This window comes from Mytilus edulis, chromosome 3 (genome assembly GCF_963676685.1).
Source record: "Mytilus edulis chromosome 3, xbMytEdul2.2, whole genome shotgun sequence".
NCBI classification, from domain to species: domain Eukaryota; kingdom Metazoa; phylum Mollusca; class Bivalvia; order Mytilida; family Mytilidae; genus Mytilus; species Mytilus edulis.
The window spans coordinates 102,477,518-102,491,609 of NC_092346.1; the positions used below are offsets into that span (position 1 = coordinate 102,477,518).

Sequence of the window (14,092 nt, forward strand, 5' to 3'; positions counted from 1 at the left end):
CTTGTGTTATTACTTCAAAACAAATTTGGAAGATAATGCCTTCTACAATCTCCACATTAAAGTCCAGAAGTACATTTTAGTTGCTGCATCAACCTTTTTGTGAAACAATTTGAAACATGTATGCTGCTTTCTCATCTTTCTTGATGTTTTCTTGTAAAATCATGGGGTTGTCAGGTCATCTTTCAGCTTATTATTCCTAAATAAAAATGTTCTATAACGTCTGTCAGTTCTGCAGTAATACAGCATTTTTAACAGGGGGCTCGTGGGTATAAATCATTTTTTTGTTGAAAAATAGGATTTTGCTATATTTTTTTTATAAATAACAGACTATTATTTGAACTTGGAATTATTTTTAATTATGAAATTTACTTGATTTCTTGTTATTGAAATTTTTAATAAATTCCATGTTTATTCTGTACTGAAATGTTCTGTGCTGCGCACAACACTTTTTATTACAAAGAAAATAGTATATTTTCAATAGAATGTACTGTGCTGCGCACAACACTATCTAACCAAAATACATTGTATGGAAAGTGTTATTTTAAAACCGCTCAAAAGATTATAATACCAAATAAACATGGAATCTATTAAAAATTTTAAACGCAAGAAATTATGCAAATTCCATAATTAAAAATAATTCCAAGTTCAAATAATAGCCTGTTAGATGAACTTTATCATATACTTAATAGAAAAATGAAATAAAAAAATGGGTTCACTGTTCATTTAAGCTCACAATCTGCCTCCTATTAATAGAAAAATGAAATAAAAAAATGGGTTCACCGTTCATTTAAGCTCACAATCTGCCTCTTAAAGAAGCATACATTTTATTAATGTCCTTTTTTTCTGTTGAACTAATAGGAGAAACAGAAATCGCTTAAATTTTACAATTATTTAGTTTGTGTACAGCTTATTTGAAAACAATAATGAAAAATATAGGTCACCATTGAGTTAAAAAGATACATCAATTTTAATGTAAAAAAACAGCATTTTTGCACCAAAGGGGGATAATTTGGAGCTTTTTCAATGATATAAACATTTTAAAAGTCATCTAGGGTCAAACCGAATTGATTTTTATGGTTGATTTTTGTACCATATCATAAAGTAATAACTACGGTAATAGTTTAATACATTTTGTAAATAAAATTTGTAATGAGAAAACAAATATATTTATTTTGCTGAAATTTTTGTACCTGCGAGCCTCCTTAAGAATATTTAATTATGTATCTTCCTATATATCTATTGTTATTTAAGATAAGATAAGATAAAAATTTTATTAATCTAATCAAGAACCCATAAAGGGCATCATTTTACAACACAATATGATTGGAAAAAAGCAAAACAGAAAACTAATACCATACCATAACGTTATGGACAGGATCAGAGCCTAACACAACATGTGTCTTATATAACTATTAACTATTTTAAAATCTTATAATATGAGATTCTGTGGCCAATGGGGAATGTAAAAGGTAAATGTTGAAAACATGGAAAAATACAGAATCTCTTACATGTATATTATTATCAACATGATCAAGCTAGCCCTGACAATATATATAGTCATGATGACTGATATTTAGTAGACACCTATATTTTTTTACCTTCCTTACTATAGCAATTTTGATAATATTCTACTTTAAGGAAATTCTGTACCAAGTCAGTAATGTAACAGTTGTTGTTTATTCATTTGATGTGTTGAAGCTTTTGATTTTGCTTTTTGATCAGGGACTTTCCATTTTGAATTTTCTTTGAGTTCAGTATTTTTGTGATTTTACTTTTTGTTACTATATATTTTAGTGGACATATTCATATACATTGTATGTAACCATTATTAATATAATTGACATTTTTAATTGTTTTTGTATTAACCATATTGATGGAATAAAAACATATTTCTAAAAATCTTTTGTTTCATTCCTCAATATATGAAATAATTAATCATTTCAACTTTATTTTTCATATAAAAGCCAACCTGTCTCATTTGACCCACCTAATGCAAATGGGGAATGTGAGGCTAGCTATTGTTATCACTGAATGTCCATCCTCTACTTTTTTGAATGAATTATATTATATTCTTGTGGATCGACCAGTAATTCTTTATTTTGAATTTGTAAAAAAAATTCCGCATGTTTGCCTTTAAACTACATACATTGTACCAAATTCATTTCACTGATGACTAAATCTGAGATCTTTCTTTATCAGGTGCATCAATTAGGCAGCAGTCTAAAATAAAAGATATTTACTTTCATCAGTTTGTAAAAAAAAATTAATAAGTAGTATATATTTTTTTCATTCTGTTTGGCCAATTTGCAAATATCTATTCCTCTAAAATATAAACATCAAACATAATTATATTTTTTTATAGTAAGAAATGATAACAAATATTTAGTAGAAGGTGAAGTGAGCAACACTAAGGTCCTCTTAAATGGACTCCAGCAGATGACAAGTATAATTTTCACAAACTTATAATGCAATAAAAGCATCACATGTATTCTCTAGAAAGAAATTAAGATGAATGTATATAACATACATGACATATAGACCGAAAGAAAAAAAACATGTAGAAAGAAATCTAAACATACTAATGAATGTAAAAAACTGATGTCAAAATAAGTTTATTATGCAAAAATGATTTTGACAAATTCAGATATTGTTATTTTACAGTAGTATGGTTTTATATACTGATATGAAGTTGTACTTATTTGGTAGCATGACATCTGTTTCAATAATAAATAATAATTGGATTTATAATGTGATTGAGAATTCCTACAGCTGTGACTGTATACAATATTATAGCAGTTACAGTGTAATCATTCAACGTTAGTTATAATTCATCCTTTTTATATGAGCAATTATAAAATAACAAACATATCCATTTGTGCAGATCTGGCAAAGTTAATATTCTAAATAAAAGTAGTTCCTATCACGATTATTTTTGAATAATTGATTTACAGGCATATTCATGATATTGGAGTCTGATTATTTGTCAATTTAATTTCCAACTTAAGTTTTTACAGTATCATATAAAAGGGAGGGGAACAATACCAAAGAGATATACAATTTTTTACAGTATCATATAAAAGGGAGGGGAACAATACCAAAGAGATATACAATTTTTTACAGTATCATATAAAAGGGAGGGGAACAATACCAAAGAGATATACAACTTTTTACAGTATCATATAAAAGGGAGGGGAACAATACCAAAGAGATATACAACTTTTTACAGTATCATATAAAAGGGGGGGGGGGAACAATACCAAAGAGATATACAATTTTTTACAGTATCATATAAAAGGGAGGGGGGGACAATACCAAAGAGATATACAACTTTTTACAGTATCATATAAAAGGGAGGGGAACAATACCAAAGAGATATACAACTTTTTACAGTATCATATAAAAGGGAAGGGAACAATACCAAAGAGATATACAACTTTTTACAGTATCATATAAAAGGGAGGGGGGGACAATACCAAAGAGATATACAACTTTTTACAGTATCATATAAAAGGGAGGGGAACAATACCAAAGAGATATACAACTTTTTACAGTATCATATAAAAGGGAGGGGAACAATACCAAAGAGATATACAACTTTTTACAGTATCATATAAAAGGGAGGGGGGGACAATACCAAAGAGATATACAATTTTTTACAGTATCATATAAAAGGGAGGGGAACAATACCAAAGAGATATACAACTTTTTACAGTATCATATAAAAGGGAGGGGGGGACAATACCAAAGAGATATACAACTTTTTACAGTATCATATAAAAGGGAGGGGGGGACAATACCAAAGAGATATACAACTTTTTACAGTATCATATAAAAGGGAGGGGGGGACAATACCAAAGAGATATACAACTTTTTACAGTATCATATAAAAGGGAGGGGGGGACAATACCAAAGAGATATACAACTTTTTACAGTATCATATAAAAGGGAGGGGGGGACAATACCAAAGAGATATACAACTTTTTACAGTATCATATAAAAGGGAGGGGAACAATACCAAAGAGATATACAACTTTTTACAGTATCATATAAAAGGGAGGGGAACAATACCAAAGAGATATACAACTTTTTACAGTATCATATAAAAGGGGGGGGGAACAATACCAAAGAGATATACAATTTTTTACAGTATCATATAAAAGGGAGGGGGGAACAATACCAAAGAGATATACAATTTTTTACAGTATCATATAAAAGGGAGGGGAACAATACCAAAGAGATATACAACTTTTTACAGTATCATATAAAAGGGAGGGGGGGACAATACCAAAGAGATATACAACTTTTTACAGTATCATATAAAAGGGAGGGGGGAACAATACCAAAGAGATATACAACTTTTTACAGTATCATATAAAAGGGAGGGGGGGACAATACCAAAGAGATATACAACTTTTTACAGTATCATATAAAAGGGAGGGGAACAATACCAAAGAGATATACAACTTTTTACAGTATCATATAAAAGGGAGGGGGGGACAATACCAAAGAGATATACAACTTTTTACAGTATCATATAAAAGGGAGGGGGGGACAATACCAAAGAGATATACAACTTTTTACAGTATCATATAAAAGGGAGGGGAACAATACCAAAGAGATATACAACTTTTTACAGTATCATATAAAAGGGAGGGGGGGACAATACCAAAGAGATTTACAACTTTTTACAGTATCATATAAAAGGGAGGGGGGACAATACCAAAGAGATATACAACTTTTTACAGTATCATATGAAAGGGAGGGGGGGACAATACCAAAGAGATATACAACTTTTTACAGTATCATATAAAAGGGAGGGGGGGACAATACCAAAGAGATATACAACTTTTTACAGTATCATATAAAAGGGAGGGGGGACAATACCAAAGAGATATACAACTTTTTACAGTATCATATAAAAGGGAGGGGCACAATACCAAAGAGATATACAACTTTTTACAGTATCATATAAAAGGGAGGGGGGGATATTACCAAAGAGATATACAACTTTTTACAGTATCATATAAAAGGGAGGGGAACAATACCAAAGAGATATACAACTTTTTACAGTATCATATAAAAGGGAGGGGAACAATACCAAAGAGATATACAACTTTTTACAGTATCATATAAAGGGGGGGGGACAATACCAAAGAGATATACAACTTTTTACAGTATCATATAAAAGGGGGGGGGGGACAATACCAAAGAGATATACAACTTTTTACAGTATCATATAAAAGGGAGGGAGGAACAATACCAAAGAGATATACAACTTTTTACAGTATCATATAAAAGGGAGGGGAACAATACCAAAGAGATATACAACTTTTTACAGTATCATATAAAAGGGAGGGGGGACAATACCAAAGAGATATACAACTTTTTACAGTATCATATAAAAGGGAGGGGAACAATACCAAAGAGATATACAACTTTTTACAGTATCATATAAAAAGGGGGGGGGACAATACCAAAGAGATATACAACTTTTTACAGTATCATATAAAAGGGAGGGGGGAACAATACCAAAGAGATATACAACTTTTTACAGTATCATATAAAAGGGGGGGACAATACCAAAGAGATATACAACTTTTTACAGTATCATATAAAAGGGAGGGGGGAACAATACCAAAGAGATACAACTTTTTACAGTATCATATAAAAGGGAGGGGGGACAATACCAAAGAGATATACAACTTTTTACAGTATCATATAAAAGGGAGGGGAACAATACCAAAGAGATATACAACTTTTTACAGTATCATATAAAAGGGAGGGGGGGGACAATACCAAAGAGATATACAACTTTTTACAGTATCATATAAAAGGGAGGGGGGGACAATACCAAAGAGATATACAACTTTTTACAGTATCATATAAAAGGGAGGGGAACAATACCAAAGAGATATACAACTTTTTACAGTATCATATAAAAGGGAGGGGGGGGACAATACCAAAGAGATTTACAACTTTTTACAGTATTATATAAAAGGGAGGGGGGGACAATACCAAAGAGATATACAACTTTTTACAGTATCATATGAAAGGGAGGGGGGGACAATACCAAAGAGATATACAACTTTTTACAGTATCATATGAAAGGGAGGGGGGGACAATACCAAAGAGATATACAACTTTTTACAGTATCATATGAAAGGGAGGGGGGGACAATACCAAAGAGATATACAACTTTTTACAGTATCATATGAAAGGGAGGGGGGACAATACCAAAGAGATATACAACTTTTTACAGTATCATATAAAAGGGAGGGGAACAATACCAATGAGATATACAACTTTTTACAGTATCATATGAAAGGGAGGGGGGGACAATACCAAAGAGATTTACAACTTTTTACAGTATCATATAAAAGGGAGGGGAACAATACCAAAGAGATATACAACTTTTTACAGTATCATATAAAAGGGAGGGGAACAATACCAAAGAGATATACAACTTTTTACAGTATCATATGAAAGGGAGGGGGGGACAATACCAAAGAGATATACAACTTTTTACAGTATCATATAAAAGGGAATGGGGGCCAATACCAAAGAGATATACAACTTTTTACAGTATCATATAAAAGGGAGGGGGGACAATACCAAAGAGATATACAACTTTTTACAGTATCATATAAAAGGGAGGGGAACAATACCAAAGAGATATACAACTTTTTACAGTATCATATAAAAGGGAGGGGGGAACAATACCAAAGAGATATACAACTTTTTACAGTATCATATAAAAGGGAGGGGGGGACAATACCAAAGAGATATACAACTTTTTACAGTATCATATAAAAGGGAGGGGAACAATACCAAAGAGATATACAACTTTTTACAGTATCATATAAAAGGGAGGGGGGGACAATACCAAAGAGATATACAACTTTTTACAGTATCATATAAAAGGGAGGGGGGGACAATACCAAAGAGATATACAACTTTTTACAGTATCATATAAAAGGGAGGGGAACAATACCAAAGAGATATACAACTTTTTACAGTATCATATAAAAGGGGGGGGACAATACCAAAGAGATATACAACTTTTTACAGTATCATATAAAAGGGAGGGGGGGACAATACCAAAGAGATATACAACTTTTTACAGTATCATATAAAAGGGAGGGGGGGACAATACCAAAGAGATATACAACTTTTTACAGTATCATATAAAAGGGAGGGGAACAATACCAAAGAGATATACAACTTTTTACAGTATCATATAAAAGGGGGGGAACAATACCAAAGAGATATACAATTTTTTACAGTATCATATAAAAGGGAGGGGAACAATACCAAAGAGATATACAATTTTTTACAGTATCATATAAAAGGGAGGGGGGAACAATACCAAAGAGATATACAACTTTTTACAGTATCATATAAAAGGGAGGGGAACAATACCAAAGAGATATACAATTTTTTTACAGTATCATATAAAAGGGAGGGGAACAATACCAAAGAGATATACAACTTTTTACAGTATCATATAAAAGGGAGGGGGGACAATACCAAAGAGATATACAACTTTTTACAGTATCATATAAAAGGGAGGGGGAACAATACCAAAGAGATATACAACTTTTTACAGTATCATATAAAAGGGAGGGGAACAATACCAAAGAGATATACAACTTTTTACAGTATCATATAAAAGGGAGGGGGGAACAATACCAAAGAGATATACAACTTTTTACAGTATCATATAAAAGGGAGGGGGGGACAATACCAAAGAGATATACAACTTTTTACAGTATCATATAAAAGGGAGGGGAACAATACCAAAGATATATACAACTTTTTACAGTATCATATAAAAGGGAGGGGGGAACAATACCAAAGAGATATACAACTTTTTACAGTATCATATAAAAGGGAGGGGAACAATACCAAAGAGATATACAATTTTTTACAGTATCATATAAAAGGGAGGGGAACAATACCAAAGAGATATACAACTTTTTACAGTATCATATAAAAGGGAGGGGAACAATACCAAAGAGATATACAATTTTTTACAGTATCATATAAAAGGGAGGGGAACAATACCAAAGAGATATACAATTTTTTACAGTATCATATAAAAGGGAGGGGAACAATACCAAAGAGATATACAATTTTTTACAGTATCATATAAAAGGGAGGGGAACAATACCAAAGAGATATACAATTTTTTACAGTATCATATAAAAGGGAGGGGAACAATACCAAAGAGATATACAACTTTTTACAGTATCATATAAAAGGGAGAGGGGACAATACCAAAGAGATATACAACTTTTTACAGTATCATATAAAAGGGAGGGGGGAACAATACCAAAGAGATATACAACTTTTTACAGTATCATATGAAAGGGAGGGGGGGACAATACCAAAGAGATATACAACTTTTTACAGTATCATATAAAAGGGAGGGGAACAATACCAAAGAGATATACAACTTTTTACAGTATCATATAAAAGGGAGGGGAACAATACCAAAGAGATGATACAACTTTTTACAGTATCATATAAAAGGGAGGGGAACAATACCAAAGAGATATACAATTTTTTACAGTATCATATAAAAGGGAGGGGGGGACAATACCAAAGAGATATACAACTTTATACAGTATCATATGAAAGGGAGGGGGGACAATACCAAAGAGATATACAACTTTTTACAGTATCATATGAAAGGGAGGGGGGGACAATACCAAAGAGATATACAACTTTTTACAGTATCATATAAAAGGGAGGGGAACAATACCAAAGAGATATACAACTTTTTACAGTATCATATAAAAGGGAGGGGAACAATACCAAAGAGATATACAGCTTTTTACAGTATCATATAAAAGGGAGGGGGGGACAATACCAAAGAGATATACAACTTTATACAGTATCATATAAAAGGGAGGGGAACAATACCAAAGAGATATACAACTTTTTACAGTATCATATAAAAGGGAGGGGGGACAATACCAAAGAGATATACAACTTTTTACAGTATCATATAAAAGGGAGGGGGGACAATACCAAAGAGATATACAACTTTTTACAGTATCATATAAAAGGGAGGGGGGACAATACCAAAGAGATATACAACTTTTTACAGTATCATATAAAAGGGAGGGGGGGACAATACCAAAGAGATGTACAATTTTTTACAGTATCATATAAAAGGGAGGGGAACAATACCAAAGAGATATACAACTTTTTACAGTATCATATAAAAGGGAGGGGGGAACAATACCAAAGAGATATACAACTTTTTACAGTATCATATAAAAGGGAGGGGGGGACAATACCAAAGAGATATACAACTTTTTACAGTATCATATAAAAGGGAGGGGGGAACAATACCAAAGAGATATACAACTTTTTACAGTATCATATAAAAGGGAGGGGGGAACAATACCAAAGAGATATACAATTTTTTACAGTATCATATAAAAGGGAGGGGGGGACAATACCAAAGAGATATACAACTTTTTACAGTATCATATAAAAGGGAGGGGAACAATACCAAAGAGATATACAACTTTTTACAGTATCATATAAAAGGGAGGGGAACAATACCAAAGAGATATACAATTTTTTACAGTATCATATAAAAGGGAGGGGAACAATACCAAAGAGATATACAATTTTTTACAGTATCATATAAAAGGGAGGGGGGGACAATACCAAAGAGATATACAACTTTTTACAGTATCATATGAAAGGGAGGGGGGACAATACCAAAGAGATATACAATTTTTTACAGTATCATATAAAAGGGAGGGGGGAACAATACCAAAGAGATATACAATTTTTTACAGTATCATATAAAAGGGAGGGGGGACAATACCAAAGAGATATACAATTTTTTACAGTATCATATAAAAGGGAGGGGAACAATACCAAAGAGATATACAACTTTTTACAGTATCATATAAAAGGGAGGGGGGAACAATACCAAAGAGATATACAACTTTTTACAGTATCATATAAAAGGGAGGGGAACAATACCAAAGAGATATACAATTTTTTACAGTATCATATAAAAGGGAGGGGAACAATACCAAAGAGATATACAACTTTTTACAGTATCATATAAAAGGGAATGGGGGCCAATACCAAAGAGATATACAACTTTTTACAGTATCATATAAAAGGGAGGGGGGAACAATACCAAAGAGATATACAACTTTTTACAGTATCATATAAAAGGGAGGGGAACAATACCAAAGAGATATACAATTTTTTACAGTATCATATAAAAGGGAGGGGAACAATACCAAAGAGATATACAATTTTTTACAGTATCATATAAAAGGGAGGGGGGGACAATACCAAAGAGATATACAACTTTTTACAGTATCATATGAAAGGGAGGGGGGACAATACCAAAGAGATATACAATTTTTTACAGTATCATATAAAAGGGAGGGGGGAACAATACCAAAGAGATATACAATTTTTTACAGTATCATATAAAAGGGAGGGGGGACAATACCAAAGAGATATACAATTTTTTACAGTATCATATAAAAGGGAGGGGAACAATACCAAAGAGATATACAACTTTTTACAGTATCATATAAAAGGGAGGGGGGAACAATACCAAAGAGATATACAACTTTTTACAGTATCATATAAAAGGGAGGGGAACAATACCAAAGAGATATACAATTTTTTACAGTATCATATAAAAGGGAGGGGAACAATACCAAAGAGATATACAATTTTTTACAGTATCATATAAAAGGGAGGGGGGAACAATACCAAAGAGATATACAACTTTTTACAGTATCATATAAAAGGGAGGGGAACAATACCAAAGAGATATACAATTTTTTACAGTATCATATAAAAGGGAGGGGGGAACAATACCAAAGAGATATACAACTTTTTACAGTATCATATAAAAGGGAGGGGAACAATACCAAAGAGATATACAACTTTTTACAGTATCATATAAAGGGAGGGGAACAATACCAAAGAGATATACAATTTTTTACAGTATCATATAAAAGGGAGGGGAACAATACCAAAGAGATATACAACTTTTTACAGTATCATATAAAAGGGAGGGGAACAATACCAAAGAGATATACAACTTTTTACAGTATCATATAAAAGGGAGGGGAACAATACCAAAGAGATATACAATTTTTTACAGTATCATATAAAAGGGAGGGGAACAATACCAAAGAGATATACAATTTTTTACAGTATCATATAAAAGGGAGGGGAACAATACCAAAGAGATATACAACTTTTTACAGTATCATATAAAAGGGAGGGGGGAACAATACCAAAGAGATATACAACTTTTTACAGTATCATATAAAAGGGAGGGGAACAATACCAAAGAGATATACAATTTTTTACAGTATCATATAAAAGGGAGAACAATACCAAAGAGATATACAACTTTTTACAGTATCATATAAAAGGGAGGGGAACAATACCAAAGAGATATACAATTTTTTACAGTGTCATATAAAAGGGAGGGGGGGGGGGACAATACCAAAGAGATATACAACTTTTTACAGTATCATATAAAAGGGAGGGGAACAATACCAAAGAGATATACAATTTTTTACAGTATCATATAAAAGGGAGGGGAACAATACCAAAGAGATATACAATTTTTTACAGTATCATATAAAAGGGAGGGGAACAATACCAAAGAGATATACAACTTTTTACAGTATCATATAAAAGGGAGGGGGGAACAATACCAAAGAGATATACAAACTCATATGTAGAAACTGACAATGCCATGGCTAAAAAAAAGAAAAAAGACAAACAACAGTTCTCAAAACAAAACATAGAAAACTAAAAACCTGTGAACATTAATCGGCTGAATTGAATACAAAGCATCATATTATTTATATATATTGAATGTTTGTTATATGAAGGTTGAAAGAAAAGCATTTATAGTACATTGCATATGATTGTCTGTTTCACATAGGCGGATCCAATGGGGAGGAGGGTGGTAGGTTTGGGGGTTCCTTGTTGATTATATAGGGAATCACTGAAGCATGACTGGACCCCCCACCCAAATCCCCCTTAGGTCAACCTGCACTCCCCCCCCCCCTTATGAAAAGTTCTGGATCCACCACTGGTTTCAGTTAAAAGGAGAAGTTTTTATAGTACATTGTATATAATTGTCTGTTTCAGTTGCAAGGAGAAGTATTTATAGTACATTGTATATATTTGTCTGTTTCAGTTGCAAGGAGAAGTATTTATAGTACATTGTATATAATTGTCTGTTAAAGTTACAAGGAGAAGTATTTATAGTACATTGTATATATTTGTCTGTTTCAGTTGCAAGGAGAAGTATTTATAGTACATTGTATATATTTGTCTGTTTCAGTTGCAAGGAGAAGTATTTATAGTACATTGTATATAATTGTCTGTTTCAGTTGCAAGGAGAAGTATTTATAGTACATTGTATATAATTGTCTGTTAAAGTTACAAGGAGAAGTATTTATAGTACATTGTATATAATTGTCTGTTTCAGTTGCAAGGAGAAGTATTTATAGTACATTGTATATAATTGTCTGTTTCAGTTGCAAGGAGAAGTATTTATAGTACATTGTATATAATTGTCTGTTTCAGTTGCAAGGAGAAGTATTTATAGTACATTGTATATATTTGTCTGTTTCAGTTGCAAGGAGAAGTATTTATAGTACATTGTATATATTTGTCTGTTTCAGTTGCAAGGAGAAGTATTTATAGTACATTGTATATATTTGTCTGTTTCAGTTACAAGGAGAAGTATTTATAGTACATTGTATATAATTGTCTGTTTCAGTTGCAAGGAGAAGTATTTATAGTACATTGTATATAATTGTCAGTTTCAGTTGCAAGGAGAAGTATTTATAGTACATTGTATATAATTGTCTGTTTCAGTTACAAGGAGAAGTATTTATAGTACATTGTATATAATTGTCAGTTTCAGTTGCAAGGAGAAGTATTTATAGTACATTGTATATAATTGTCTGTTTCAGTTGCAAGGAGAAGTATTTATAGTACATTGTATATATTTGTCTGTTTCAGTTGCAAGGAGAGGTATTTATAGTACATTGTATATATTTGTCTGTTTCAGTTGCAAGGAGAAGTATTTATAGTACATTGTATATATTTGTCTGTTTCAGTTGCAAGGAGAAGTATTTATAGTACATTGTATATATTTGTCTGTTTCAGTTGCAAGGAGAAGTATTTATAGTACATTGTATATAATTGTCTGTTAAAGTTACAAGGAGAAGTATTTATAGTACATTGTATATATTTGTCTGTTTCAGTTGCAAGGAGAAGTATTTATAGTACATTGTATATATTTGTCTGTTTCAGTTGCAAGGAGAGGTATTTATAGTACATTGTATATATTTGTCTGTTTCAGTTGCAAGGAGAGGTATTTATAGTACATTGTATATATTTGTCTGTTTCAGTTGCAAGGAGAAGTATTTATAGTACATTGTATATAATTGTCTGTTTCAGTTGCAAGGAGAAGTATTTATAGTACATTGTATATATTTGTCTGTTTCAGTTACAAGGAGAAGTATTTATAGTACATTGTATATATTTGTCTGTTTCAGTTGCAAGGAGAAGTATTTATAGTACATTGTATATAATTGTCTGTTTCAGTTGCAAGGAGAAGTATTTATAGTACATTGTATATATTTGTCTGTTTCAGTTGCAAGGAGAAGTATTTATAGTACATTGTATATATTTGTCTGTTTCAGTTGCAAGGAGAAGTATTTATAGTACATTGTATATATTTGTCTGTTTCAGTTACAAGGAGAAGTATTTATAGTACATTGTATATAATTGTCTGTTTCAGTTGCAAGGAGAAGTATTTATAGTACATTGTATATAATTGTCAGTTTCAGTTGCAAGGAGAAGTATTTATAGTACATTGTATATAATTGTCTGTTTCAGTTACAAGGAGAAGTATTTATAGTACATTGTATATAATTGTCTGTTTCAGTTGCAAGGAGAAGTATTTATAGTACATTGTATATAATTGTCAGTTTCAGTTGCAAGGAGAAGTATTTATAGTACATTGTATATAATTGTCTGTTTCAGTTGCAAGGAGAAG

The 14,092-nt window shown here is 31.7% G+C and overlaps 1 protein-coding gene across 6 annotated transcripts in view; it reads left to right on the plus strand.

The window, feature by feature from the left end:
* The window catches only part of LOC139518026 (ERO1-like protein alpha), a 41,733-nt gene that overhangs the window by 2,507 nt on the left and 25,134 nt on the right, over window positions 1-14,092 (plus strand). The window contains exon 2 of one of the 6 annotated variants that reach the window (XM_071309664.1): window positions 12,463-12,474. The exons of the other annotated variants lie outside the window; for them this stretch is intronic. Coding sequence (XP_071165765.1) covers window positions 12,463-12,474 — 12 coding nt within the window. The remainder of the gene's footprint in view (window positions 1-12,462; window positions 12,475-14,092) is intronic. 6 annotated transcript variants of the gene reach the window in all.